The sequence below is a fragment of the Pseudonaja textilis genome, chromosome 1 (assembly GCF_049901715.1).
Source record: "Pseudonaja textilis isolate UNSWEBS1 chromosome 1, rPseTex1.2, whole genome shotgun sequence".
NCBI lineage: Eukaryota > Metazoa > Chordata > Lepidosauria > Squamata > Elapidae > Pseudonaja > Pseudonaja textilis.
The window spans coordinates 24,376,134-24,400,607 of NC_141990.1; the positions used below are offsets into that span (position 1 = coordinate 24,376,134).

Genomic DNA, 24,474 nt, shown 5'->3' on the forward strand with positions numbered 1-24,474 from the left:
TCCCGTCTGGAATGGGACCTCTCCTGGAACCCTGATGACCCGCTGGAGGGCACGCCCAACAGGAGAACCCCTCGGAGGTTGGAATGCCTCAACGAGAGGGCCTGATGAAGGAGACGGGGCTGTCTAAAGGTAGCCCTGCCGGGGATGCCACGGATGCTTACTGAGACCGTGGGGCAAGGAGACTAGGTAGAGCGGCCAAAACCTTGTTAGGGACCCGGCACGAGGAGCCCGGGCAGAGGCGAGGATGGAAGTTCCCCTGAGAAGACCTAGCCAGAGTGAGGGGAGGCGCCCTCAATAACCGGAGGGTCACCGTTGCGAGGGTGGCGATGGGACGCCCTAGGGTGTTATGGGATAGACCCTGTTGGGAACCCCCTGAGAGAACTCCAGGTCAGAGTGATGGAGGGGAGACGTAAGGAGTTCCCAAACTGTGACCTGTGCTAGTGGGGACCAAGTTTGGTTCCGCCCAGAGCGAGGCGGTCGGCCCTGCTCAAGAGCCAACTGACCGAGGACCGCCCCAGAGGGAACTAAGGGTAGTAGTGAGGACCAGGGCAAGGGGTCCGTGTATCTGGATTATGAGGCTGTGGGCGGGGCCCAGAGAAGGAACCCCAGCTAACATGGGGTGGGGATAAATGTGTTGCCAGCCAGATGCCCTGGGGCAAGGTGAGGAGGACAAGGGTGCTCCAGACTATGAGCCTGCGTCCGGGAGCCGTATGGTCTACCGGGAGTCTTGGTATGGAGAGGTAAGGCAGATATGAGGATTAGGCTTCCCCAACGGTTTGGGCAAGGCTGAAGAGAAAGAGATTTTGCAGGAGTTAAGTGTCAGAGTGGAGCCAGACTAGGCGAGAAGCCTGAAGAGGAGGCTTTCTCGCTCTCCTTCTCCTCGTTTTTATACTTGTTTCTTTCTTTCTTTCTTTCTTTTTTGGGAGGGGCAGCCACCTGGGGGCGACTGCATTATCGGGAGCACGGAACGAACCTCTCCCGGATCCCGGGAGGGCTTCCTGGACGAGGTGCCTCCGGACCTGTCTGGTTCCGATCGGTCAGGAGGCCTGTAGGGAGATGATTGGTAGTACCTGGGGAAGGAGGAAGAGCGGGAAGAACCTTGGCGAGAAGAGGGAGAGGAACCTCTGAAATCAGACCTCCTAGCAAGAGAAGGGAGATATTTGCGCTTGTTGCGGGTCTCGGCCAGGAATGGGTCGAGAACCGGTCCAAATACCTTCCCCCAGAGATGGGGCTGATGCTAGCTTAGCCTTGTTTTTACGTCCGCCTGCCAGTGGCGGAGCCAGAGAAGGCGACGGGCAGTAACCTGGGACGAGATGGCCCTGGTGGAGAATTTTGCAGCCTGGAAGGTGGCGTCTGCAGAGAACTCGGCTGCGGCCAGGATCTTGGCAATATCCTGGTGCGCTCTGAGATTAGCTGCGGGGACGTGCTGCTTGAGCTGCTGGAGCCACTTGATGGAGGTTCTGGTGAAAAAAGACGCGGCCGTGGAGGCCCTGACCGCCCAGGCATCAGAGAGATGAGCGCGGCGCAGGGCCAGTTCAGCTCGTTTGTCCTTGGGCTGGAGAGCTTCGAGGGACTCGCTGGGAGTTGAGCGGGAGGCCAGACCTACTACGGGCTCGTCCACAGGGGGGATCGAGCAAGGTAGAGAACTGCGGTTCAAGATTGAAAAACCGCTTGTCCTGGGCGTTGGGAGGAGGAGGAGGCCCGAGGAGGCTAGCTGCCTTGGGACCATGTCAGAGGATATGGGTGGGACAGGAATCACTTCGGTTTCCACCACAGGCTGGGAGAAAATGGAGTCGGGAGGAACCCCGATGCCGCTGGGTTGGGTGGGGGGAGGGTTCAGGCCTGAGATATTCCTGGCCTTGAACAGGAGGGACCTAAATAGATGTGGTTTAAACAGCCCCAGAAACGCGGGCTGGCCTGGAGAGAGGCCCTCGTCCTCCGACATGTCCCCTTCTGGGGGGCCTGCTCCCGAGAGGAGTTCACTGTCTACGACAGACCCCAATTCGAGATCCTCCTCGTCCCCAAAGAGGGTAGGGTCCCCGAGTTCCTGGGCCTCCATCTCCTCCATCTCCAAGGGCAGGGTCAAGTCCCCGTGGGGAGCTACCTGACCATGCGAAGTTGCTGATCCTCGAGCCTCGGGGGCCTCAGGCCTAGGGGCCAGACCGGTCAGCTGCTGAAACTGTTGTGCTATCCCATGCCGGATGGCCAGCTCCATCGCTCGTTTGAGATTTTCGGGGATTTCCACCGTGGGGGGTGGGTGAGGCTCCTCCGGGCGCAGACCTGCAGCAGCGGGGGGGAAGGTGGCCTCAGGGGCCTGTCCAGGCTGCGATGAAGAGGCAGAAGCAGGGGAGGAGGGAGGATGGGTGGAGGTAGAGGGAGTGGGATTGGAAGGGTCCAGAGGCACAGAGCTTGACTCCTTAGAGCATCTGTCAATCTCCTTTTCAAGGGCCCTGTGTCGCCTAAGGGCATCCCTTTGAGAGGCTTTGGATGTTTCCTGTGCTTGTTTGCGCAGGTGGTGAGACTTAGCCTTGGCCTTCAGTGAAGTGCCACGAGATGCATTGTCGTCTGCCATCTGGAGAGGAGAAAGGAGGGAAAGTTCTTGATTAACGTGAGGTGATTAACAAGGCTGGACACAGCCTAAGCAGGGGCCGGGAAACCCAGTACTCGTTTCGCACCCCCCTAGGTCAAGGGCAACAGAGGTGCTTTGCACGTTGTTGAGAAGTAGGGCCTAGCCCAGAAGCCATTTGCCAAAGATGGACGCCAAAAAACCGCCCCTGCCAGGCGGACCGGGGAAGGGGGATGGCGGAGCTGCTACCTCCCTTGCTGGGGAGAGACTGTGTAGCCAGTAGACTCCTATATCTAGAGGAGTACCAAGGCAGGATTGCAAGGTACCAGCAGGGATTTGGACATTCCAAGGATCTGCCCAGGAATCAAACACAATGCGGCCTGCAGGTAGGCCTCGAGCAGTGGCAGGCGTCCCTGGGGCTACCAACCAAAAATTTTAAAGTAAAGGGTCCTCGGACAGTTGCACGTTTGGATGCGGCCTACGTAGAGGCCGGGTATCCTAGCGCACATTTCGCACCCCCTTTTGATCAAAAAAATTTTTGTATTTAAAATAGGAGGCTGTTGCACAGCAGGGCCTAGCCCAGAAGCCAATTAGCCAAAAGTTGAACGCCAGGCAGCTACCCCTGCCGGACGGACCGGGAAGGGGATGGCAGAGCTGCTAACTCGCCTGCTGGGGGAAGGGCTACAGAGCCAACTAACCCTGGTTAGCCTGATAGAAACTAAGTGCAAACAGGCAAGGATATAGGCAGTCCGGAGTCTGCCTATAAAACATTAAGAAAAACCCTGTTATAGGCCTCTGAAAAATGGCGCCCGGCCATGCGGCCACACACAAGATGGCGGCGACTCCTGCCACTCCCAAGATGGCTGACACCACAGGGAGCCCAAAATGGAGGGCGCAATGACGAGGCAATCCCAGCGGCGGCTATCACCCAGGAGAAGTTAAAAGGCCCGGAGGCCACAAAGAAGTACCTGGGAGAGGCAGGGAAGCATCTCCCTGGGTTAGATGGCGTTGTGGGGGGAAACGGCCAAAGAACAAAAACAGGCAGGAAAGAACGATGCAGCTTCGCACGGAGCGAAAAGGCAGCAATCGGAGGGGGCAGCGCTCGAAGCGCTGGATTCTCCCTTAAAAGGATAGTGAAACAATTCCCCTTAGAAGAAAAAGGCTCCCTAGGGAGCTCAAACCTCAGTTTCCTGCGCTGTCTGAGAGTCCAAGTTGATCAAAAAAAAAAAAGAAAACACAAGGTGCTAGAACGACCAGGAGCAAAAGGAAAACCAGCCTGACTGCCACGAGGCTGAGCAAAAAACTGGGGCGCGCCCGGAGGACCACGTGATGGTGAGAGGCATGCCTCAATCTCAAGCTCAGCCTGTGAGAGCCGAGACTGGAGCTCCTCCCAACCTGGACACTCGAGACAGCTCTATGGAAAAGATATTAGGCATAATAGTATCCTTTGAGACAATCTTGCTTTTGGGAGTGAATAATCTAACATTTTCCTCATACATATTACATACTAGTAAATTTTCAGGTTGGACTTTCGGAGATTTTGCATCATAAATCAAAAATGATGGCCAAGACTTGAGCAATTATCTCAAAGCAACGTGGGATAAATGGGGAATGATCTTGTAGACTAAGACTTCGTAATCATGATTAATAGCTTGTAACTGTTAAGGGGGTGCTGATAGGACTATCTTTTAGAACTGTGTTTTGGCAGGATAAACTTTATTTATAATAAACTAAGTGAACTATCCAGCCAAAATATAGTACATCGTTTAGCCTGATGCAGATGCAATTAAGATATAATATCCTATCCAGTCATCTCCAAGTCACATTGTTTTCCAGTTCGTATTAATTTATTATATCATGGATTTCACCAATTCTAGATGTGTTTTGAACCATACAGGATCACAGTATTGTCCCAATAAAAGAGTATAATCTGAAGTATATCCATCTTGGCAAAGTGTCTATATAACTTTAGTGTATATTATTATATTCTTTATAATTGAGTACCATTATTTTCTGATTTTTATCTTTAGATTTAATTACCTATTTTATTTAAATTAACAACCACCCAAGCCCCAAAAATGAAAGGGAAAGGGTTATAAATTTCACTCATGCCCTCCGAGCTTAAATTTCATAGGCTGGTTAATAGAATGCTGTACAGAAATACAAAATATCATTCTCTGATTGCACCCTAGCATGCTAACGAAGATGTGGAGAGAATGCTTTTAGGAAACAAATGTGATATGGATGACAAAAGAGTGGTACCTAAAGCGAAAGGTGAACAGGTGAGTACCACATCAGTAATTTTCTCCATTGATAGTACAGATAATAGAGGAATGTAAAAGTTTCCTTTAGGCCAATGGTCAGCATTCTTTTGGTGTCTAAAAGATATTGGTGTGTTTAGTGAGGCTGAATCCTGCTAAATTAATGTGATCATATTATTTGTTTTGATAGGGCTGGGTATAGGGTTAATTGTAATGTATTTATCTTAAAAGTTAACATTACCATTTTATGCATTGCTTGCTTTATAAGAAACTGCTGAAATTTTTTAGCAATCAATGGTCTGAATATTTTAAAACTTCTAATCGATAAAAAATGTCACAATATGAGATACTTTACAGTCCTGTTGCTAGAAATCTGCATTTATTGCTGGAGGGGTTCCTCCAATTTGGAATGTTGGTTTGATTTTTAAAGCTCTGAAATATGGTGTTCTTCTGTATAAAATTTTATAAATGACTGAGTAAAAGTCTATTTTCTCAGAATCTTTATATTCATGTGAGAACATTCCTAAGATCTTTATATTCCTTTATATTATTTAACTAGCATTTTGAATTGTAAATATACGAATTATGTTTTGCTAAAATGTTTTTAAAATGTGTTATTTTGTTACATATGTTTTGGGACAGACCCAGAAGTTCTGCTAATATTAGAAATCATCTTTTCATGTGTTTGGATTAGGATTTTTTTTTTAAGTGTGCTTTTGACAGTATGTCTGAGCAAATTCACACTTGCTGATGTGTAGCATTTTCCAGAAGCATTTGTAACAAGCCTAACAGTTTTTTTTCCTCTTTTGGCCTAGATTGCAAGGGAGCATGGTATTAGGTTTTTCGAAACTAGTGCAAAAGCAAATATAAACATTGAGAAGGCATTCCTCACGTTAGCAGAAGACATTCTTCGAAAGGTAACTGCAATCTTTAGCAGAAAATAACAGATAACAGATAATCAGAGTTGGAAGGGACCTTGTAGGTCATCTAGTCCAACCCCCCGCCCAAACGGGAGACCCTACACCATTTCTGACAAATGGCAGTCCAATCTTTTCTTGAAAGTTTCAAGTGATGGCGCTCCCACAACTTCCGAGGGCAAGCTGTTTCATTGGTTGATTGTTCTCACTGTCAGAAAGTTTCTCCTTAAATGGGGTAGCAGGAACATTAAAACACTGAATATGGCTTGAGATCCTGACTTAATAGTAGTATCAGTCTCTCTAGCCCATAGCTACCATGCACACTAGAATCTCATTGGTAAAACTTGAGGAGCAAGGGAAACCAAGTCTGCATTCTGGGAAGAGTTTGAGCCCATTACTCTAAAAGGAGTGACCAAGTCATTGGGGCTATGAATTTTGCCAAAAAAGTTACGAAAACGTTTGTGAACCCTTCGCAATTCTCAATGTTTCTGCATAAATATGACCTAAAACATGATCTGATTATCCCCACAAGTCCTAAAACTAAATAAAGAAAAGCTAATTAAACAAATGAGTAAAAAAATACAGTACATGTTCATTTATTTATTAAAGTGCAGGCATGGTTTTTCATAAAAGCTTTGGAATAATGCGTTAGATGAACCCAAGAAAGTTGTCTATTAGATATGAAGTTGTCTTTAGGGGGCACCAGGAATTTCTGTGTTGGTTTTATCCTTTTTGTTTTGTTGTTTGTAAGCCACCAGGATTATAATACACAAGGTTAACCATATTAAAGTTTAACATTTACTTTATGTACAAATTTATATAACTCCCCATTTCACGGATGATGACTTTGGGCAGTATACCAGTGGTGGGATTCAAATATTTTTACCACCGGTTCAGTGGGTGTGGCTTGGTGGGCACGCTTTGCGCACGTGCCAAACACACACGTTGCTCAGGCGCAGAGGCATTCTAACTCACCTCCTGCAAACCTGCACTCTCCCAGTCGGTTCAGCAGCTGCCACGCAGCACTCTTTTGTGCTGTGCAAAGCATCTGTGCTTCAAATTCACAGGATAAAGGTGAGTATGGGAGCCCGGGCGGGCAGGTGGGCCCAACAGCAAAGCGGCAGAGAGAACCGATTCAGTCTCCGCTGCTCGTCACCGCTACCGGCTTGGCAGAACCAGGCTGAAACGGTAGAATACCACCACTGCAGTATACACACAATGACAAAAAACTGAAACTCAAATGTACATTATGCACATTAAAAAACAAAGTCTGACATTGCAGGACTGTACCTTTGACTGTACAGATACTTCGTAGGTTCACCATGGGATGCTCTTCCAAGGTTGATAAAAGAATCAAATTTTAAGGGCATTCCAGAAGGCCAGCAGAGATGGGGCTAACTCACCACAGGACTGGGTTAAATAATGTTCTAGAGCAAGGATCTTCAAACTCGGCAAGTTTAAGACTTGTGGACTTCAACTCCCAGAATTCCTGAGCTAACAGGACTGGAGGAGGAATTCTGGGAGTTGAAGTCCACAAGTCTTAAAGCTGTCAAGTTTGAAGACCCCTGTTCTAGAGGGCAGAAGTGACACCATTATTGTGCTGTCTGGTGGAGCTCCTTAGTAGACAGCACCCATAGCATATCCCCGTTGAAATATGTAAAATGTAATTGCAAAGAGATAGTTCCTCAAATAACCTGGTATAATCTACATAAATAGATTATTTACGTGTATGTAATGACACTATTCCTCCAATATAGATTAACTTCAGAGTTGGGGTGATACACAGCAGATACAAAATAATGGCATTTTCCTACGTCCCATAAAAATTAGAATGTAGTTGAATACTAATTATTTCAGTAAAGTTATCTTTGTCTGGTTTTTATGTACCTAAAAACTTAAATTTCAGTTATTTTTTTGCTTGATTACTACAGGTAGTCCTCGACTTATGACCACAATTGGGCCCAAATCTTCTGTTGTTAAGTGAGACATTTGTTAAGTGAGTTTTGTCCCATTTTACAACCTGTCTTGCCATAGTTGTTAAGTGAATCACTGCAGTTGGTAAGTTAGTAGCCCAGTTAAAGTCAATCTGGGTTCCCCATTGACTTTGCTTATCAAAAGGATCATATAACCCTGGGACACAGCAATGGTCCTAAGTATGAACCAGTTGCCAAGCATCTGAATTTTGATCATGGGGATTCTTCAAAGGTGATAACTGTGAAGAATGGTCGTAAGTCACTTTCTTCAGTGCCATTGTGTAAGTTTGAATGGTCACTAAATGAACTGTTGTAAGTTGAGGACAACCTGCACTAATGGTGGATTCAGCTTCGTTGCTCTGCTGAACAGTGAATATGGCTCCTATGATTGTGAAATTTGGCTTAACTCTTACATTGCTTCTTTATTGCAGACCCCTGTAAAAGAGCCCAACAGTGAAAATGTAGATATCAGCAGTGGAGGTGGTGTGACAGGCTGGAAGACCAAGTGCTGCTGAATGTGTTCCTCTCACCAAGCACCACCCATCACCCCTCCTCTTCTTGCTGTGGAATAAACCACTTTGCCCATTTTTAACCTTAAATATTTTTCTCCTCATCTTAACATGGCTCCACCTTTTTCTTTGTTCTTCTGTTAGGGAGAGCTCACTGACTATAATTTTCTTGAAACAAACTGTATTAAAATCATGTCTGACGTTATTTTTAATGTACCAGCTGAACTCAATGCCACACGCTGGTTGTATTATAGCCCAGTCTTAACATTAAAATGTAGAGCGACCATTTCAGCTCCAGTCTGCAAACTGTAGAAGAATAAAACCTAGCATTAACAGTTTATTTTGTACAACGGTGGGGTTTTATTATGAACCCTGTGCTTAAGTCACCATATTTGCATCAGCAAAAAACTCATTCGCCTTGAGTATGTAAATGGGATTTATTTTGTCCTGTGCCTTATGTGGAAAGGAACTTTAGTTCTCCCCCTCCCCACTTTTTTTTCTGTTCTGGTGGAAGCAAGACAGAAGATCAAATTCTACTGTGGTGACTTTACTGTGATTGATGTAGAGGATTGAGGACAAAGGGGTTAGAGCAAGCTATTCCAACCTGCTTAATGTCTCTTTTCCTGTTGGTTTAAATTCTGACCAGTTCCTGCTGCCATTTTTTTTCTCTTTAGCAGTCCCCCTCCCCCCTTTTTTGCCTGCATGCCGGTTTTATTTTTTATATATATATATATATAGCGTGAAGTGTTAAAGAGATGGCAATACAGTATGATTGCCAAATTTAATTCGAAGTACAGATCACAAATCTAGCTTTCTGAGGTAAAACGTGAAGTATCTACTAACCTTTGTCTAGCAGCTGTCAGACCAATTACTATTTCTCCCTTCCTTCCTGCATAGTTGTTGGGGTTTATGATATGGAAGAGTTAATTGCATGCACTAGTTTTCTATGGAGGATGGTGTGGCTGTCTTCAATCTTTGTGTATGTGGTTCCCAAATCTACAGCCATTCATAAAGAATTTGGTTTTCTTTGCTGCTCCAGGCAGGTGACTCAGTAGCCTAGTCAATATTTAAAATGTGGGTGGGGTGGGGTGGGGAGAAAGAGGGAAAGTAAGTTTGAATGATCACACCCCTAGAATGTTTTCCTTCTGTGTTAAGTTCTTCACAATAAAAAAATCCCTTGTTTACAACTCTGGGCAATTGTAACTTCTTTCAACAAATACTGAAGAATATTAAGCATAAATGCCACTTTAAATTTTCTATTTAAGGAAGCAAGTGTGCTTTGCTTTTGGGGACCACACAGGAACGGGCCTTGCTTTTCTGATTTCCTCATTTGCCTCTCATTCTAGATCTGCTAGAAATGTCATTTAGACACCTATATTTAAACAACAGAGAGGTGTTGTTCAGTTCTGAAAATACTGGGAACAGGGGTCAAGGGCTTGTATCTTGAGGCTCATGTTGAATTTGGGTGCCTTGCTGAGTCATTCTTTTCACCACTTGGCCTGTCTGTAAAAGGGTTTCCTGGCAAACTCTTCTTCCTCTTCCCCTCCTTCATGTAGTCTCAGATACAAGCTTGAGACTGAGCCTTTTTGCACTTGTTTTTAGAGAAATTTCCTCTACTAATTAAATCAGCTGATGAGGCTGAATAATTTTAATAAAATGAAAGTGTTTGGAACTCTAGTGATCTGGTTTCATAATTTCCTGTCTCCTTTCCCTTATGCTTGGGAATTGATTCCTATCCTGTTTGTTAATCAATCCCAGGTGATTGGCTGTTAAAGTTAAAGGCAGAAACCAGGGACTTGAGGGGACAAATCAATGCAGTTCTGTTCCTCACATTGATGTATTGATTAGTGTTGTAAATAGAAATTGTTACCTTTTTCAGATCTGCACTTTCTAACATTATCAAAAAGGGAATATAGAGCGTGCATAATTTTTTGTATAATCTTTGTTTAAAATGTGTGCTTTTTATTTGCTTCCTTGGGCTTGGCCCTCCTGTATGAGTCTCTTTAAGAACCTTTGTAAAAGCTGTGTTCATTAAGCACCAGGTAGTTAATCAAAACAGTCCACTCTCTGGTACTACTAGATGAAAAATCATACTCTACTTAACAAGTTAAATAAACTGAAATATTTCTAGCTGGTCTATTTCTGTTCATATTGATAATGTGATTTGGTTTTTATTTTCTAAGTCCCATCACTTATATAATAGCGGGCAAAATAAAACCATTGCTGGGTGTGCCTTTTTCTTGCTAGAAGGGCTAAAGTACTAGGGGAAAAAACTATTACGCAATTCTGAAAAGGATTTGTTTTAAATTTCATTGCTAAAAATACAAAGTCTGGCTCTCCTTTTGTTTAGTCATGTCAGAAAGACTTACTTGAGTCACATTTGACTTGAGATAGTTAACTGAATATATGCATGAAGTTTTCTTAACAAGAGCATGAAAATAATTCGCTCGTCCCAGAGTTTGAGACTAAATGTGGAAAAGACATAGCATCTTAAGGACAATTGGTAACTAAAATAAAATATCTTCAATTTGATCTCTTGTGTTGTGGGAACTTGGTTGGGAGGGTTAATTGAAAGTTAATTAACTCAAGCAGGTGGCAGTCTTGGCCAGGAGGGCCTTTGTGCAACTGTGGGTTGTGCACCAGTTACACCCTTTCCTGGGCCAACAGTCCCTACTCAGTCACTCAGGCCCTAGTCACTTCCCATCTTGATTATTGCAATGTGCTCTACGTGGGGCTGCCCTTGAAGAACCTCCGGAAGCTCCAGTTCGTGCAAAATGCATGGTTTTGTGCAGTTCCCGGTGTGCACATGTATCACCTCTCCTATGGAAGCTGCATTGGTTGCCAGTTTGCTTCCGGGTATAATTCAAGGTGCTGGTTGACACTTATAAAGCCTTTCATGGCTTGGTTTTACATTCTATAAGCCGCCTTGAGTCGCCATGAGCGAATAGGCAGCAATATGAATTAAATAAATAATCCTCCCAGCTTTTAGATATACATCTAAGGTAATTTTCTAGTGTAAATGGAAAGACTGGAACAAATGTGTTTGTTCTGCTCCTGATTTTCTGTTATGTGCAGTGGGACAAGAGGCTGCTTAGCTTTCTTCACTTTATCAATGATAAATCCAAAATTCCCTCAATTTGCTCAGTCAGCTGGAGTGATAGATAGCTATACCAGCAATTGCTAAGCATGTAATGAGAACAAGATATTGCAATAGCTTCTTAGATGAGAAAGGATTAACTAAAACTTGGAAAGGGTGATAATAATGGATGCAAGGGTTATGGATAACAGGGAAAACAAGATTGGAGACTGAATAGGGTTCTGTTAAGATGGTCTCTAAAACACGATGGCTAAGGGAACATAAGTTGAACCTTTTGATATCTCCACATTTACTTGTAGTATCTGCTTGGAGATTTCACACCTGGCTCTAAGCACAATTTTTTTCTGTTTCTAGTACTTCCACAGAGATAGTCTTCATACAAAGCGGTAACAGTTTTTAAAATGCTAGTATCTCCCAGCAAGCACTGGATAGCTACCTTCTATCAAGACTTTGAATAGACCTTCACTTCCATTTCTATTGCTTCATTCTACAACTTAACTCATCTTTCTTGCCTTGTATCTATTATACATATATTTATGAATATCAGTTCATAAATAGTTCTATCCCAGTCATTGGTGGCAGCTCTCTGGATTCTCAAGCAGAAACATAGAATGAGTCTGATTTTTCCCATGACCTCCCTCAGTAATTTACTTGGAAGATTGCAACAGTTGAGGTTTTCTGTGTGGAGAGCAGCAGCTTTCTTCTGCTACTTGGTGTTCTTTTTGTTCTCATTTTTTCCTTTTGTGAAAGGAAAGTTCATTCTCCAAGTTCGTTTTCTGTAACGCCATGTTCTCAGGTATATTTACTTGGAAGTAACCAGGTTGGCCTCAAACAGAATTACTGAGGGATATTCTTAAACTTAGCAGAATTCACTTTAACAGCAGAGGGTGCTGCTCTTCCATTTGAGAAGAGACCAAGGGTCCCATTTTGCTTGAATCCAGCCATAAGGCCATGTGCTCTGCAGTTATATATTACTCTCCTGATTAAAACTAACTACAAATTTGCTACGAGAATTTTGTAATTTGATTCCCTATTTTCTTACAGATAAAAGAAGATATTAAATAAGCCCTTTTAGCAGTTTATTCCATTCTAGAAAATCTAAATAAATTTCAAACAATTGCAGTTTATTCTAATGACATTGTACAACCCTTCCGAAATTCAGAGAAGGGCTAAAGGAGGAGGAAACTATTTAAAACAACATGGTTAACATAAAGCTACTATTCTGCAGTACAAATTCCAGTTCTTGCAATTGCTTAATTTGCTAGCTGGCATACAAACTATTCAATGTAGTTTGCTTATACACACTAGTTGGAAAAATCATCATTCCAAAAGAGACTGAATGTAAAAAGCTCTGCAAAACTGCCAGCCTTGCAAAGTTTATGGAGAGACTAGTTTTAATTTATAAATAATACTGATTCAATTTTTAGATTGCACTGTATCAGATTGTTTTAACTATTGTTAGTTCAATCCTATAAGACTGGATTACATACAAAGCTACACTATAAACCATGTTACAACCTTACTATATGGGGTTCATATACTACACCAGAGGTGCCCAGCCCCTGATCCATGGACCGGCACCAATTCTTGGCGTGCAGAAACCAGGCTGCACAAACAAGCGAAGCCCCATCTGTGGGATGCAGGCAGCACATGAAACTATACCCCCTCCGGTCTACAGAAAAACCTCTACACGGAACCAGCCTTGGTGCCCCAGAAGGTTGGGGGCTGCTGTACTATACCATTAGTTGTGGGGCTCTTTGCCTAGACAAGATTGGTCTTCTCATTCTCATTTGTAATCTCTCCATTTTTGTTCTTTGCAATCCAATGGAATGTTGGAAACAAATTGCATAAAGGAATTAAAGACACTCTTCAGAAAAGAACCAAATGGGACCAAATATAGTGTGGGAGGAGAAGCTGACAAAAGAAACAGTAGTTTCAGAAGAACTAGATGTCACTGAAGGCTGTTGAGAAAATGATTACTGAAATTCACCCAGTGCAACTTTAGATGGTTCTTCACTGGCTTGGAATTTGCTCTACTTAAGTTAACCCAGAGTTGATCTACTGTAGGGAATTTGGTGAGGATTCCCGAAGTCATGTCCTTGTTCCATCCTGCAATGGTATTTTAGAAATCAGGGGATCTTCTCTCAAAGGCGTATTCCTGGAAGATTGGATCAATCTCCCTCCTTTCTGTCTGTCCCTCCGTCATGTCTTTGATAATGTCAAGGACATTTTACTTTTCTAAGATCACATTGTCTTTTAAATGGAGCCAGATAACGATGCTGCAGAGAATAGTTAGTGTAGTTTTCTATTTCTCCTGAGCAGTCAACGCTTAAGGGGGCTTTTCAGTGTAAATAGTTGACTGTTAAAGCCCTCTTTTTTTTAAAAAAAATGCAAACTGTACAGAATAAAATGTTTCATAACAATGATTCTCAAATGCATTAATAACTCAAGCTGCTGGATCTACCGAGACGTAAGTTAATTCCAAAGAGGAACATGTACCTGTTTTCCTAGAGTATGGATAAGGGCTCTTCATGATCATGTTTTTGAGTCAGCAGAAAAGTATGTCAAAATAAATTGCACTACCCCACAACTGAGCTTTATTGCACCGTGGCAGCATGTTCGGGCAATGCTGCTGTGCTTGGAAGCTGTGATACAGGACAGCTTCAGGGCAGTGATTGAGCAATTCCTAGCTTCCTTTCTCCTCCCGTCTGGCTTCACCTACCAAAGGGGAAAAAATAACCACCTAATTACTGCAGATAAAATATGATTCTTTGCTCCTTTAGCTTCTTCCCATGCTCCTCAGATGCACAGTCATCTGGAATTTTAAGCCATTTTACAGCACAACTACTACATACAATACTAGGTTCGTTCCATAATGGGCTGGGGATAAGATAAGAGGCATTATAGGGTCATGTCCCTTAAAATAAGTTAATAAAATGTAATTATGCTTCAGCTAGGAAATGGGGATGAATCCCAGCATAATTTCCCTTATTTTTCTGCAATAATTAGTATGATTAGTGGGACATTCCAAACCTTTGTTCCATAATTGTAGTTTACCGACCTAATACAATAATTCTCAAAAAAAATGACTAAAAAGTCCTGTAAATTTAGAATAAAAATATTTTCCAATAATCACAATTTAAGAATTTCAAACAATGTGCCAGGTTCAAACTGTATTTTAAATGCTGCTTTTATTGAATATATTTCTATTCAGCTACTTAATTAGTCCAAATTCTTGCAATAAATATGATTTTAAAACTTAAAATATATCACTTATTGTCCAACAATTCTGGAGAAAAATCCTGCAATTGTCAACCTCATCTTATTCTAGGTAAAGGTTTCTTCTGTCCAATTGTTTCCTACTCTAGGAAACTGTTTTCATCTGTTTCTTAGCTGAGGAAGTCAGCGCTGTCTGAAGACATTTCTGTGGTTATGTGACCAGCATGATGAGGCATATAGAAAGTTACATTCCCACCAAAGTGGTGCCTATTTGTCTACTCATATTTGCATAATTTGAAACTGCTAGATGGGCAGCAGCTGGGGAAGTAATGGGAGCTCACCCGTCATGCAGGGTCTTGAATCTGGGCTGTCGTTTTTCAAGCCGACAAGCTCAGTGTCTAACTGCTGAGCCATCCCACCCGCTCCACCTTAGTCCAATGTCTCAATATTTCATGAAAATGAAAAAATTTAAACTTCCAGCCCCAAACCATCTGATTAATGCCGGGGAGATAATAGAAATTCCCTACTGATATCAAAAGGTCAAATAAGAAAATTGCTTTTGAAATTAGTTACATTAAAGTAGATGTCAAAACATATAAACAATGATGAAGTTGGAATTAGGAATATTAAACTCACATCTTCTTAAAAAAACTTACCATTTTGATAATGAAAATCTAAGTTATTTGATGTGGGATTCCTTTAAGCATGGCAACCATGGATCTATCCCAAATTATTAAAGACCCAACACACCAGCAGTCACATTTTGGATCTGTTTTTAATCCCAGAACAGCTGCAACATGGTCTGGCTTTGAAATATAATTGGTTCACAGAGAAGACAGATCACTCTCTGTTGACTTTCCACTTGCTCCATATCACCCCATCCTTTAGGGAGATAGACCTATTTGATTGGTTGACCTCAAGTGACTTTTGAACCCTATGAGGTTTCAGGGAAAAACTTGGAATTTTTCCTGATTTACCAGAACATTCTGTTGGACAATTCAGCTGAATCCTTAGATAGAGTGTCAAGGTTGGATGGCTCTGGGAAGAACAGGCCCAGATTAAATCTTGACAAAATCAAATTTCTGTGAATATTCAGGCTCACTGACTCCGAGGAACATTTGTTTTTAGTCTAGCATGGGGTTGCCCATCCCCATTTACAATTGGTGCACAATGGGCTCACAGAAAATGGGCTCAAAGAAAAGATTGTCAAAGTGGTCAAGAGGACCTTTGCAGAGTATCATCTGAAGTGCCAGTTGTCTCTGTTTCTAAATTGAGAGGGACTTCAGATGCCTAGTAATCACATGGCTGGACTATTGCATTGCACTATACACAGGGATATCTTTGAAGATCACTTTGAAACTACAACTGGTCTGCAATGCAATATGACCAGTGATAGGCATACCATGGTATGTTCACGATAGTAGTACTAGTCTACAAGACAGTCTTCCAATATTTGAAGGGCTGTCAAAGGGAAGAGACTATTGATTTATTCTCCATAGCACCTGTAGGAAGGGTAAGAAGTCATCAAGATGAGATGGACGGCACATGACAAGATGAGAAGAGAAGACAAGATGCAATGGGTGGAAGCTCATCAGAGGGAGAACCAACCTGGAAATGCAGAATTTCTTGCCAGTGAGAATGATTAATGGAATTGCTTGCCTCCATCATGTGGATGCTCCATCACTGGAAGTTTTAAAGAAAATATTGGACAACCATTTGTCCAGGATAGTATCAGGCTCATGCCCTAGGAAGTTAGACTAGAAGACCTAAGGTCCCTTCCAGCCTTACGATTTACGATTAAATTATAACCCGGATATTATTTGAGGTGCTGGTTATCATCTATAAAACCTTTCATAGCACAATGCCTGGTTGTTTGAAGGATGAACTCTTGCATTGTTTTGTCCTGGTAAACTTAAGAAAAGTGGGTGTGTTCTTTTTGTGTGTCCTTTTGATTGAACAATGTGATCCAGGAAGGGGACTTAAAAATTTGCTTCTGTCTTTCTTGCTTCTGGATTTCTATGATCTGTTTTTTTTTAATTTTTATTATTTATTGTTTTTAAAGTATAAGCCATCTACAGTTATTTAGAGTTGAGCAGCCTCTAAATTAGATAAATATGTATGTATATATAAATCTTGAATTTGTTTTAAAACAATTCTGAAATAAGTATTTTAAAATATTTGCTTCTGTAATTAAAAATTTCTATGAATAGAAATATTCTATTGCAAATTCCGTAGCATTTACAATTTTTGGAAACACCACAAAATGCCATTCTTCATAAAATTAATCCTACTGAAAATATACTGAACGTTTTAATTGAATCTCAAATTAATTGAATCACTTACTTAGCAAATAGTTGCATTATACCCATACATTCTGGTTAAGAATATTGACTATTACAAAAAAACCACATATCATCAGCACATATCTTCAGCTTGCTTTTATGAAATCTTTGCTTGATCACAGAGCCTCCACATATCATTAATCCTTTCTAGAGATACCAGATTGGGCTGGCAACCTCATATTGACTCTCTGTCTACATCACGGGTGTCCAACCTTGGCAACTTTAAGACTTGTGGACTTCAACTCCCAGAGTTCCTCAGCCAGCAAAGCTGTTCTGCACCCCTGGTCTACATGATGTTGGCTTTATCTTCTCCCAGGCCATGTTTTAGCAGCCCACTGTTTTGTATACTATAAAATACTAGACAAGCAGGCAGGGGTGGGATTCAAATTTTTTAACAACCGGTTCTGTGGGTGTGGCTTAGTTGGCGGGTGTGGCCTGGTGGTCATGTGACTGGGTGGATGTGGCTTGGTGGTCATGTTATTGGCTGGGTGTGGCCAACTCAATATCACTCACATCGAGGCACGTATCTCCTTTCCTGGCCTCTCATGACTGTGGGGATGCTGCAACAGTCATAAGTGTGAAAAATGGTCATATGTCACTTTTTTCAGTGCATTGTAACTTTGAATGGTCACTCCACACAAGCAAAGTACCAACGAAGGAGGAAAAAAACAAACTCCAGAGAAGTTCCTGAGACAGGAAGTCTAGTCCTGCCAAGAATGTAATAAGGGTTAACGGAGAGGCAGTTTCTGTAAGCAACACCAGAATGTTTCCTTCCTGCCTTCCTTACAGGATTAGGCCAATAATTTCTTCTAACAACCGGTTCTCCAAACTGCTCAGAATGTTAACAACCAGTTCTAGCGAATAGGTGCGAACTGGTACAATCCCACCCCTGCAAGCAGACTTATTTGGACAGTGTGGTCAAAAAAGTGAAGATGTTGGCCATAATAGTACAACCCTTACAAAAAGAAATAGATGGGGCTTCAATCAATGGCCATCATCTTGACTTTTTTTTTTTTTTTACCTATGGCCTTCAGACTCTTGTGAGGCAGAGACTGAGCAGGACAACCTGCTGTTCTGCAGGTAACTGTCCTGCCCTAAGGTTTGTTAAAATGGAGAACCTGGTTGCATAATGTCACCAGATGTCCTTATGAAGGTATTGTCCACCTGTATTTTTCTCACCCTTTCTTTCATCTTTATTTTCCCTGGTGTGAAAAGGTTGGAGAAGCTAGTAACCAGAGGAACAGTCAATGGGTTGACTTGACTGTTCTCCTGGCTCCAGTCAAGGTGATGAGTAAGGGAAATGTCAGACCATGTTTGGAAGCAGAAACAGATCCATGTTAGATGGTAGCAAATAACAGGCTTGGAGCAACGTCCAGCCCCACCTGTGTGCGCAGGTGACATTTTGCAGATGGCTGCCACTACAGTCCTTCAGGACAGGGGTCTCCAACGTTGGCCATTTTAACCTTGGAGGACTTCAACTCCCAGAATTCCCCAGCCACCCTGCTCCAGTTAGCCCCACACAATTCAGTTAGGCCTACTCAGAAATAGGCGGCCCTAAGAGACTTGCTGGCGCGAGGAAAGCCTTCTTCTCAACCACTGCGGAGCTGATGGGTTGATTTATCCTGGCCGGGTTGCCTCTGGGAGCCCTCGTGAGTTCCGCCTTTAGCCGACCGCTCCAAGGCACAAGCGAGGCTGCTGCTGTGGAGAAACCAGAGAAACGTCGAGGAGAGAAAGAACGGAGGCTCGGCCGCTTCACCCATTCAAGGGGCGCCTGCAAGGGGGGTGCGAGCGCGTCCACGGCGGGCCCTCCAGTGGGCGGGTCTGGCCGGCCTCCAGCCGAGCGAGCGAGCCGGCAAGCCGAGAGAGGTATGTAGCCGCCGGAGCGAGCGCCACCTGGTCCCCCGCTGGCCGAGAATCCGTGCCTGGCCGGGAAGAGCAGGCCTTGCTGGACGGGGCGGGCGACGCTGCTCTTGCCCGGCGTGTCGCAGCGGTCGTCGGAAAATGAGGAGGAGGAGCAGCGCCCCGGGCTTCGCTTGTTGCGGCTACGGCTGCTTCTGAACGGCGCGAGCGACGAGGTGGAGGGCGATGCTCCTGTGGCGGCGACGGGGCGGACGGCCAGCATGGAGCGATTGGCGGCAGCTCTGGGCCGCCTGGCGTGGAGCTCCGGCCCGCCGCTGCCGCTCGACCTTATCGTGGCCAAATGCCGCTTGCCCGTCCTCGTGCGCCCCGGCCCGGGTGGGTCTCTCGCTCGCGGTGCGGTGCGGTGGGGGGGCGAAGGGGACTGCCCGGCTTCTTCTTTCGGTTGGGAATTGTTGCCGAGGGTTGAAGGGAGATTTCCGGGCCTCCCCAGGTTATTTGGCTTGTCAGCAAGGCAAGGAAGGTGAGAGGTGCTGTCGGTCAAACCGTGAGGGGACCGGGGAAGCAAGCGGCTGAGAGAAAGCGGCGTGGAGGAGGGACGCCGAACAAAAACTTCGCCGAGGTGCGTTAGATTCTTTATTCCTGTGAAGCTGATCCAGATGGCAGCGCGATCCCAAGGCGGATTCTCCGGCGCGAGCCCCAGAGAAATTAATGGACGGCTTTTGTACTGCTGTCGCGTACAGCATTTCGACGGCGGGGCTGATGCAGAGGAACCGTCCCCAGCATCCCCGCCTCTCCTGTCTCGTCCTAGGCGTTGCGAGCGCCGTCCGGGTTTCCTCCCTCCCGAAAGAGGAGTCCCGGCATTCCTGTCTGGGATTCCTGTTACAGGTGAAGCGGGCTTTGCACGGACAATTTGGCGTGCAGATCTGCTTTGCCGGGGCGGCACGTGGGGGGGCGAGGGGAAGCCTGGTACCTGGAAAACGCTGAGCGATTAATTTACTCGTGGCTGGACTTTTTTGTTTTAGCGGCCGGTTCTCCCCCCTCCCTTCCCGTAGGGTTCATAGGTGGTCTCTTGTACAGATGCAAAAAGGCGCTGCAGGATCGGAGGGTTGGTTTTACGGCAATTTTGTGCCCGTTCCGTTCATTTCTCTTTCCCGAGATTTGCCCTCTCCTTTGCCCCACTTTTGTTCCCCCCAGTTGCGGGGAGGGATTGCTTTGCAGATCCCCGGGGAGGGAGCGAGGGAAGGGAAGGGGGTGGCAAGCTGCCCGGCTTCGGGTTTTGTATAGCGTGAGAAGAATAGGGAGTTTGGCTTTGAACGGCGTTTTGAATACTAATGAGAAGGGAAGCCTGCTTCCGTCCCTGCTCTCCCCAATTTTTCCTGTGAATGGATTGGGGGGGAGGGCAGGGTACGTATACAATAGCCCCCTCCTCGCATGACTCGGTTATCTGTATTACCCCCATTTCAAACTCCTCGGTTGTCTGAAAAGCCTAAGGAAGCGGCCCTGAGTTGGCAACTCCACCCCCCCCTCTCTTCTCCAAATACCAAGAGGAAATGGAAAACCGGCTGGTCTGTTCCTGGAGGTTTGGCTGCTGTCGCTCGGGGAATACAATCAAGTGCATTAGGTTAACCGCTGTGGCCACCAAACGTTAGACGAGATGGGCCCTTTGCCTGATCCAGGAAAGCTCTTCCATTTATGATGAGTGTGCAGTGTAAGGTGAAAGCTGCAGACAGGCTTGGCTCTACTTCATGAAACCCAATAGCCTGGGATTTATGGAACCTGATTAAGGAGATCAACTGAAGACCAATATGCAGAACTTGATTAGCTTTGATCTTGGTTGGGCTGTGTGTTTTCCTTGTTCGCTTTTTTGGTGCGCAGATTCGGAGTATTGTGCTAAACCTGACGGTGATCTAAATAATCACCTTATAAGAATCCAGCAGAAAAGGTCCTTTGAAGAAGGCTGGAAAATTATTTCTCTACATTGAGATAGTTTTTCCACCTTAAAATGTTTGATAAAGCAGAAGGAAACATGCAAACTCTGTGATTGGAGCGCCCCAACAGAATAAGTTATTCAGAGATGCTGTAGTAGACCGCTTAAAGGCAAAGATTTATACAAGCAAGGAAGCTCCTCATATTCCCTGTAAGGACCTGATGCATTGAGAATGTATGAAAGAAAAATACTCAGTGCTGGAATTGTTTTTGGTTTTTTTCATCACCAGGCAGTGAAACTTCAGGTGCCATGGCTAAATACTGGAGCTGGAGTATTTTAGCTTCAAAGCAACTTTTTAATGGGCCTCTTTCAAGTTAGATGTACAAAGGTGATGGAGAAACAGCTCTGGGGAATAGTATGTTTAATGGACACCAGACATTATCTTGCTGGTTTTTACTTCAATTTCCGTCAACCCCAGCTTGGCATGAGTAATGACAAAGGATTCTCGGAGATGTAATCCCAGAACAGCTTGAGGACACCAGATTTCTTACTCCCGCTGTACTGTTTTGATACTTACTGTAGGAAAAGAAAGGTGCTAGTTTATGGTGGCAAAATATGAGAAGGAATCTAGTATCACCTTTTCCATTTAATAAATTTTATTAGGCATACGTTTTGTAGGAAAATGCATGCAATGTCATCAGATGTGTAGAGTGGCTAGACTGATGTTGGATTTATATTGGGATGACAAGTGGGAAAGGGAGGGGAAGACAGGTTGATTACAGGTCTGATTATATAGATCATAAATACCTTTGAATCCTACATTAGTAAAGTCATTGCATGCAAAACAGAGTGGCTTTGAGCTTTTGGCCCCTTACATCCAAATTATATTTCATATTTGACTCTGTATGGTTTCCAGTTTCTTTCAAGGTACATTTCAAGGTGCTAGTCCTCACCTTTAAAGCCCTATGTGGCATAGGGCCATGTTATCTGAGGGGCCCCCTTTCCCTAGAGGCCCCCTGTCCTACCAGATTAGATAGTATGGACATGCTCCTAGTCCCTTTCTTTAAATATTGCAATTTTGGAAGTATGTGTTTTCTGTGGCAACTTTTAGTCTAGGGAACACTCTTTCCTTTAAAGATCAGCAACCTCTACCTTCCTATCCACCTAGTAAATTGCTGGGATCAGATGAGGTGACTGGTATGTCAGAAACTTCATTTGGAACCAGGTTTTTGTTTTTGTGCATTTAATTTAAAGATTTTTAATTTGGTTTTTATGTTTTATTGTAATTTTTGTTTGGGAGTTTGCCCAGAGTTTATTATGAGGAGGGCAGCTATATAATTTTTTTTCAAATAAATAAATACAATCTGATGAAGTGAGGAGCGGCTTGTGAAAGCTTATTCCTTTTACTAAAATTTGTTGGTTGGAAAAGTTTTGCAAGGCTTCCTCTGGGGTTAACTTAGAATCTCAAGAATGATGTACTTACTTGTATCTTTTTCGTTATGTGCATTTTGGGGATGGAGGGGTAAAATAGCTCAGCTTCAAGCTTGGTAGGAAAAACCTTTCAGTCTAATGGCCTCTCTTCCCTTGTCCAGCTGCCAGATTTTCAGGCCCTATCCTTGTGTGATTTGCATCTAAAGACTGGCTAAGGTGCCTTTTGTCTAAGAGCTTTGTCATTCCATTCCATCTCTCTCCCACTCTCCCCCACCCTCCTATTGCTGCCTCTGAGCTCCAGCTTTGTTGAATGTGAAGAAAGAATTAGTATAAATCTGTTGGGAGAAACTGGTGCCAGAATCCAAGAAGGCCAAGGAGGGACGGAGATTGCAGAACAGGATCCTTTTTAAGCACCTTAAGCACCTGTAAAAAAAAACAACCTAAATAAATGTCTGACACAGAATCTTTTACCAGTATAATGAAGAGTTCTTGATCGGTAGGTATATATGATGAGTTAACCAGAATGTGTAAAAATAAGACACAAATCTCTTCCCCTCAACTTTTTTCCTTATTAACCTATATAATGAGAACAAAAGACCCCTTTCTATGCATTACAGTGTTGCTTAACTTTCTTAGTGAGATATAGAAAGAAAAGGAGAAGGAAAGTATGTGCCCCCTGTTACAAGGACTTTGGTATTTACTGTTTAGAGATTATGGGAACTGAAATACAGCACATGGAGATGGAGCAGTAGAATTTGAAAACAACAGATGGAAGCATAGTGTAGATAGGTAAGGTGGAGAGAAAGCATTCCATTAGGGGCGTCAGACAGGCGACATGGGATTATTTTGTGCATGTGATAAAGAAGGGCATTATAAGTAGAAATTTATGCTATTATTTGTGCTCAATTTTTAAGATGACACAAAACACTCTTCCCAGTTGTTTAATATCTATATGAAAGTTAGAGAGAAAATATTGATCTGTTTATGGTAAATTATCATGAATATGCTGTTGATACCCAGTTGAATATATCTCTGCTTTGGACCAGGCAGGAGATATGAATGAGAAATGACTGGGGTGAGTCAGGTTGAAACTCAATTCCAGATAGATGGAGTTCAGAAACCACCACTTTGTGCCTGGCCACTACACTGTCTGTGTTTCGAGGTTGTGCCTCCTCTAATGGAGCAGGTCTGTGACTTGCAGGTTCTCCTGGACACACAGCTCCTACTGGATCAGCTGGTTTGATCCTGTGGCCTTTGCTCAGCTTCCATAGATCTCCTAGTTCAGGGGTCTTCAAACTGGACTGCTTTAAGACTTGTAGACATCAACTCCCAGGATTCCTCCTCCAGTCATGTTGGAGTCTGAGAGTTGAAGTCCACAAGCCTTAAAGTTGCCAAGTTTGAAGACCCTTGTCCTAGTTTATTTACTTGCATCTCACCTTTATTGTTTTTACAAATAACTCAAGTCGGTGAACATATTCAACACATCTTTCTTCTCTTATTTTCCACACGACAACAGCTCTGTGAGATGAGTTGAGCTGAGACAGTGACTGACTTAAGGCTGACTTTCAAGGATAAGGTGCAGTTAGTTGTAGGCCTCTTTCGAATGATATTAACTTATGTCCATGTTACTGTAGGAAGTTAGCATCCATCCCTCTCCTAGAAAAATGAAATATCCTAGGAAATATTAAAAACACAGAATATTTCCCCTAAAAAGAGTAGAAACTCAGAAGCAGAAATTCACCTCAGAAGCTCACCCCCACCTTTGTTAATGTGCGGGCCATTAAGGCCTGAGTCAAGAGTATTCTACATAATAAAGGCCTATGCCCATCTCACCACCTGGCCTGGGAAGATTGCATCAGCCAGCACTTAGGTGAAGCCATGTGGTCCAGACAACGCCTACAAAGTTAGCTAAGACCCTCGCCCTTGGGAGTCTGACAGCCAACTGGATACATTTCTTACACAGGAACAGGAAACACTGAGGTGGGGCCCAACAGAGGTTATATAACTAAGGGACTCTTAGCATCTCAACCCGTTTCCTTTTTTCTTCACCCAAGGCATGTGATCCTGTCCACCATTAAACCATCTTTCCAAGCAGTCACCATGTTTCCAGTGTCTTTCTTCCCCACTTGGAACTGAACCCAGAAGGCATTACCTAAGACTGGATTACTCAGGGCTTCCTTTGACGACTATGTGGATATTTAAGTGGATATGGAATGCAGCCAGCAGCTTGCAGTTAGATAGGTAAAAGTTGCTTTAGTATTTTATACCCAAATTGTGGGTGCCTTGTTGTCTCCCAGTGCATTCTTGATTACAATTCTAGATACTGATTTTGCCCTTCAGAGCTGTATATGCTTGAGTCCAGATTACTTACA

At 43.8% G+C, this 24,474-nt stretch overlaps 2 protein-coding genes across 2 annotated transcripts in view; both read left to right on the top strand.

The window, feature by feature from the left end:
- Positions 1–10,356, top strand: part of RAB10 (RAB10, member RAS oncogene family) — a 33,139-nt gene extending 22,783 nt beyond the window's left edge. Inside the window, exons 4-6 of the mRNA XM_026708428.2 lie at positions 4,759–4,848; positions 5,643–5,744; positions 8,149–10,356. Of these exons, the coding sequence (XP_026564213.1) occupies positions 4,759–4,848; positions 5,643–5,744; positions 8,149–8,232 (276 nt within the window). The 3' untranslated portion in view covers positions 8,233–10,356. The remainder of the gene's footprint in view (positions 1–4,758; positions 4,849–5,642; positions 5,745–8,148) is intronic.
- An 8,389-nt stretch (positions 10,357–18,745) lies between these two features.
- The window catches only part of GAREM2 (GRB2 associated regulator of MAPK1 subtype 2), a 30,669-nt gene continuing 24,940 nt past the window's right edge, over positions 18,746–24,474 (top strand). Inside the window, exon 1 of the mRNA XM_026708512.2 lies at positions 18,746–19,119. Coding sequence (XP_026564297.1) covers positions 19,005–19,119 — 115 coding nt within the window. The 5' untranslated portion in view covers positions 18,746–19,004. The remainder of the gene's footprint in view (positions 19,120–24,474) is intronic.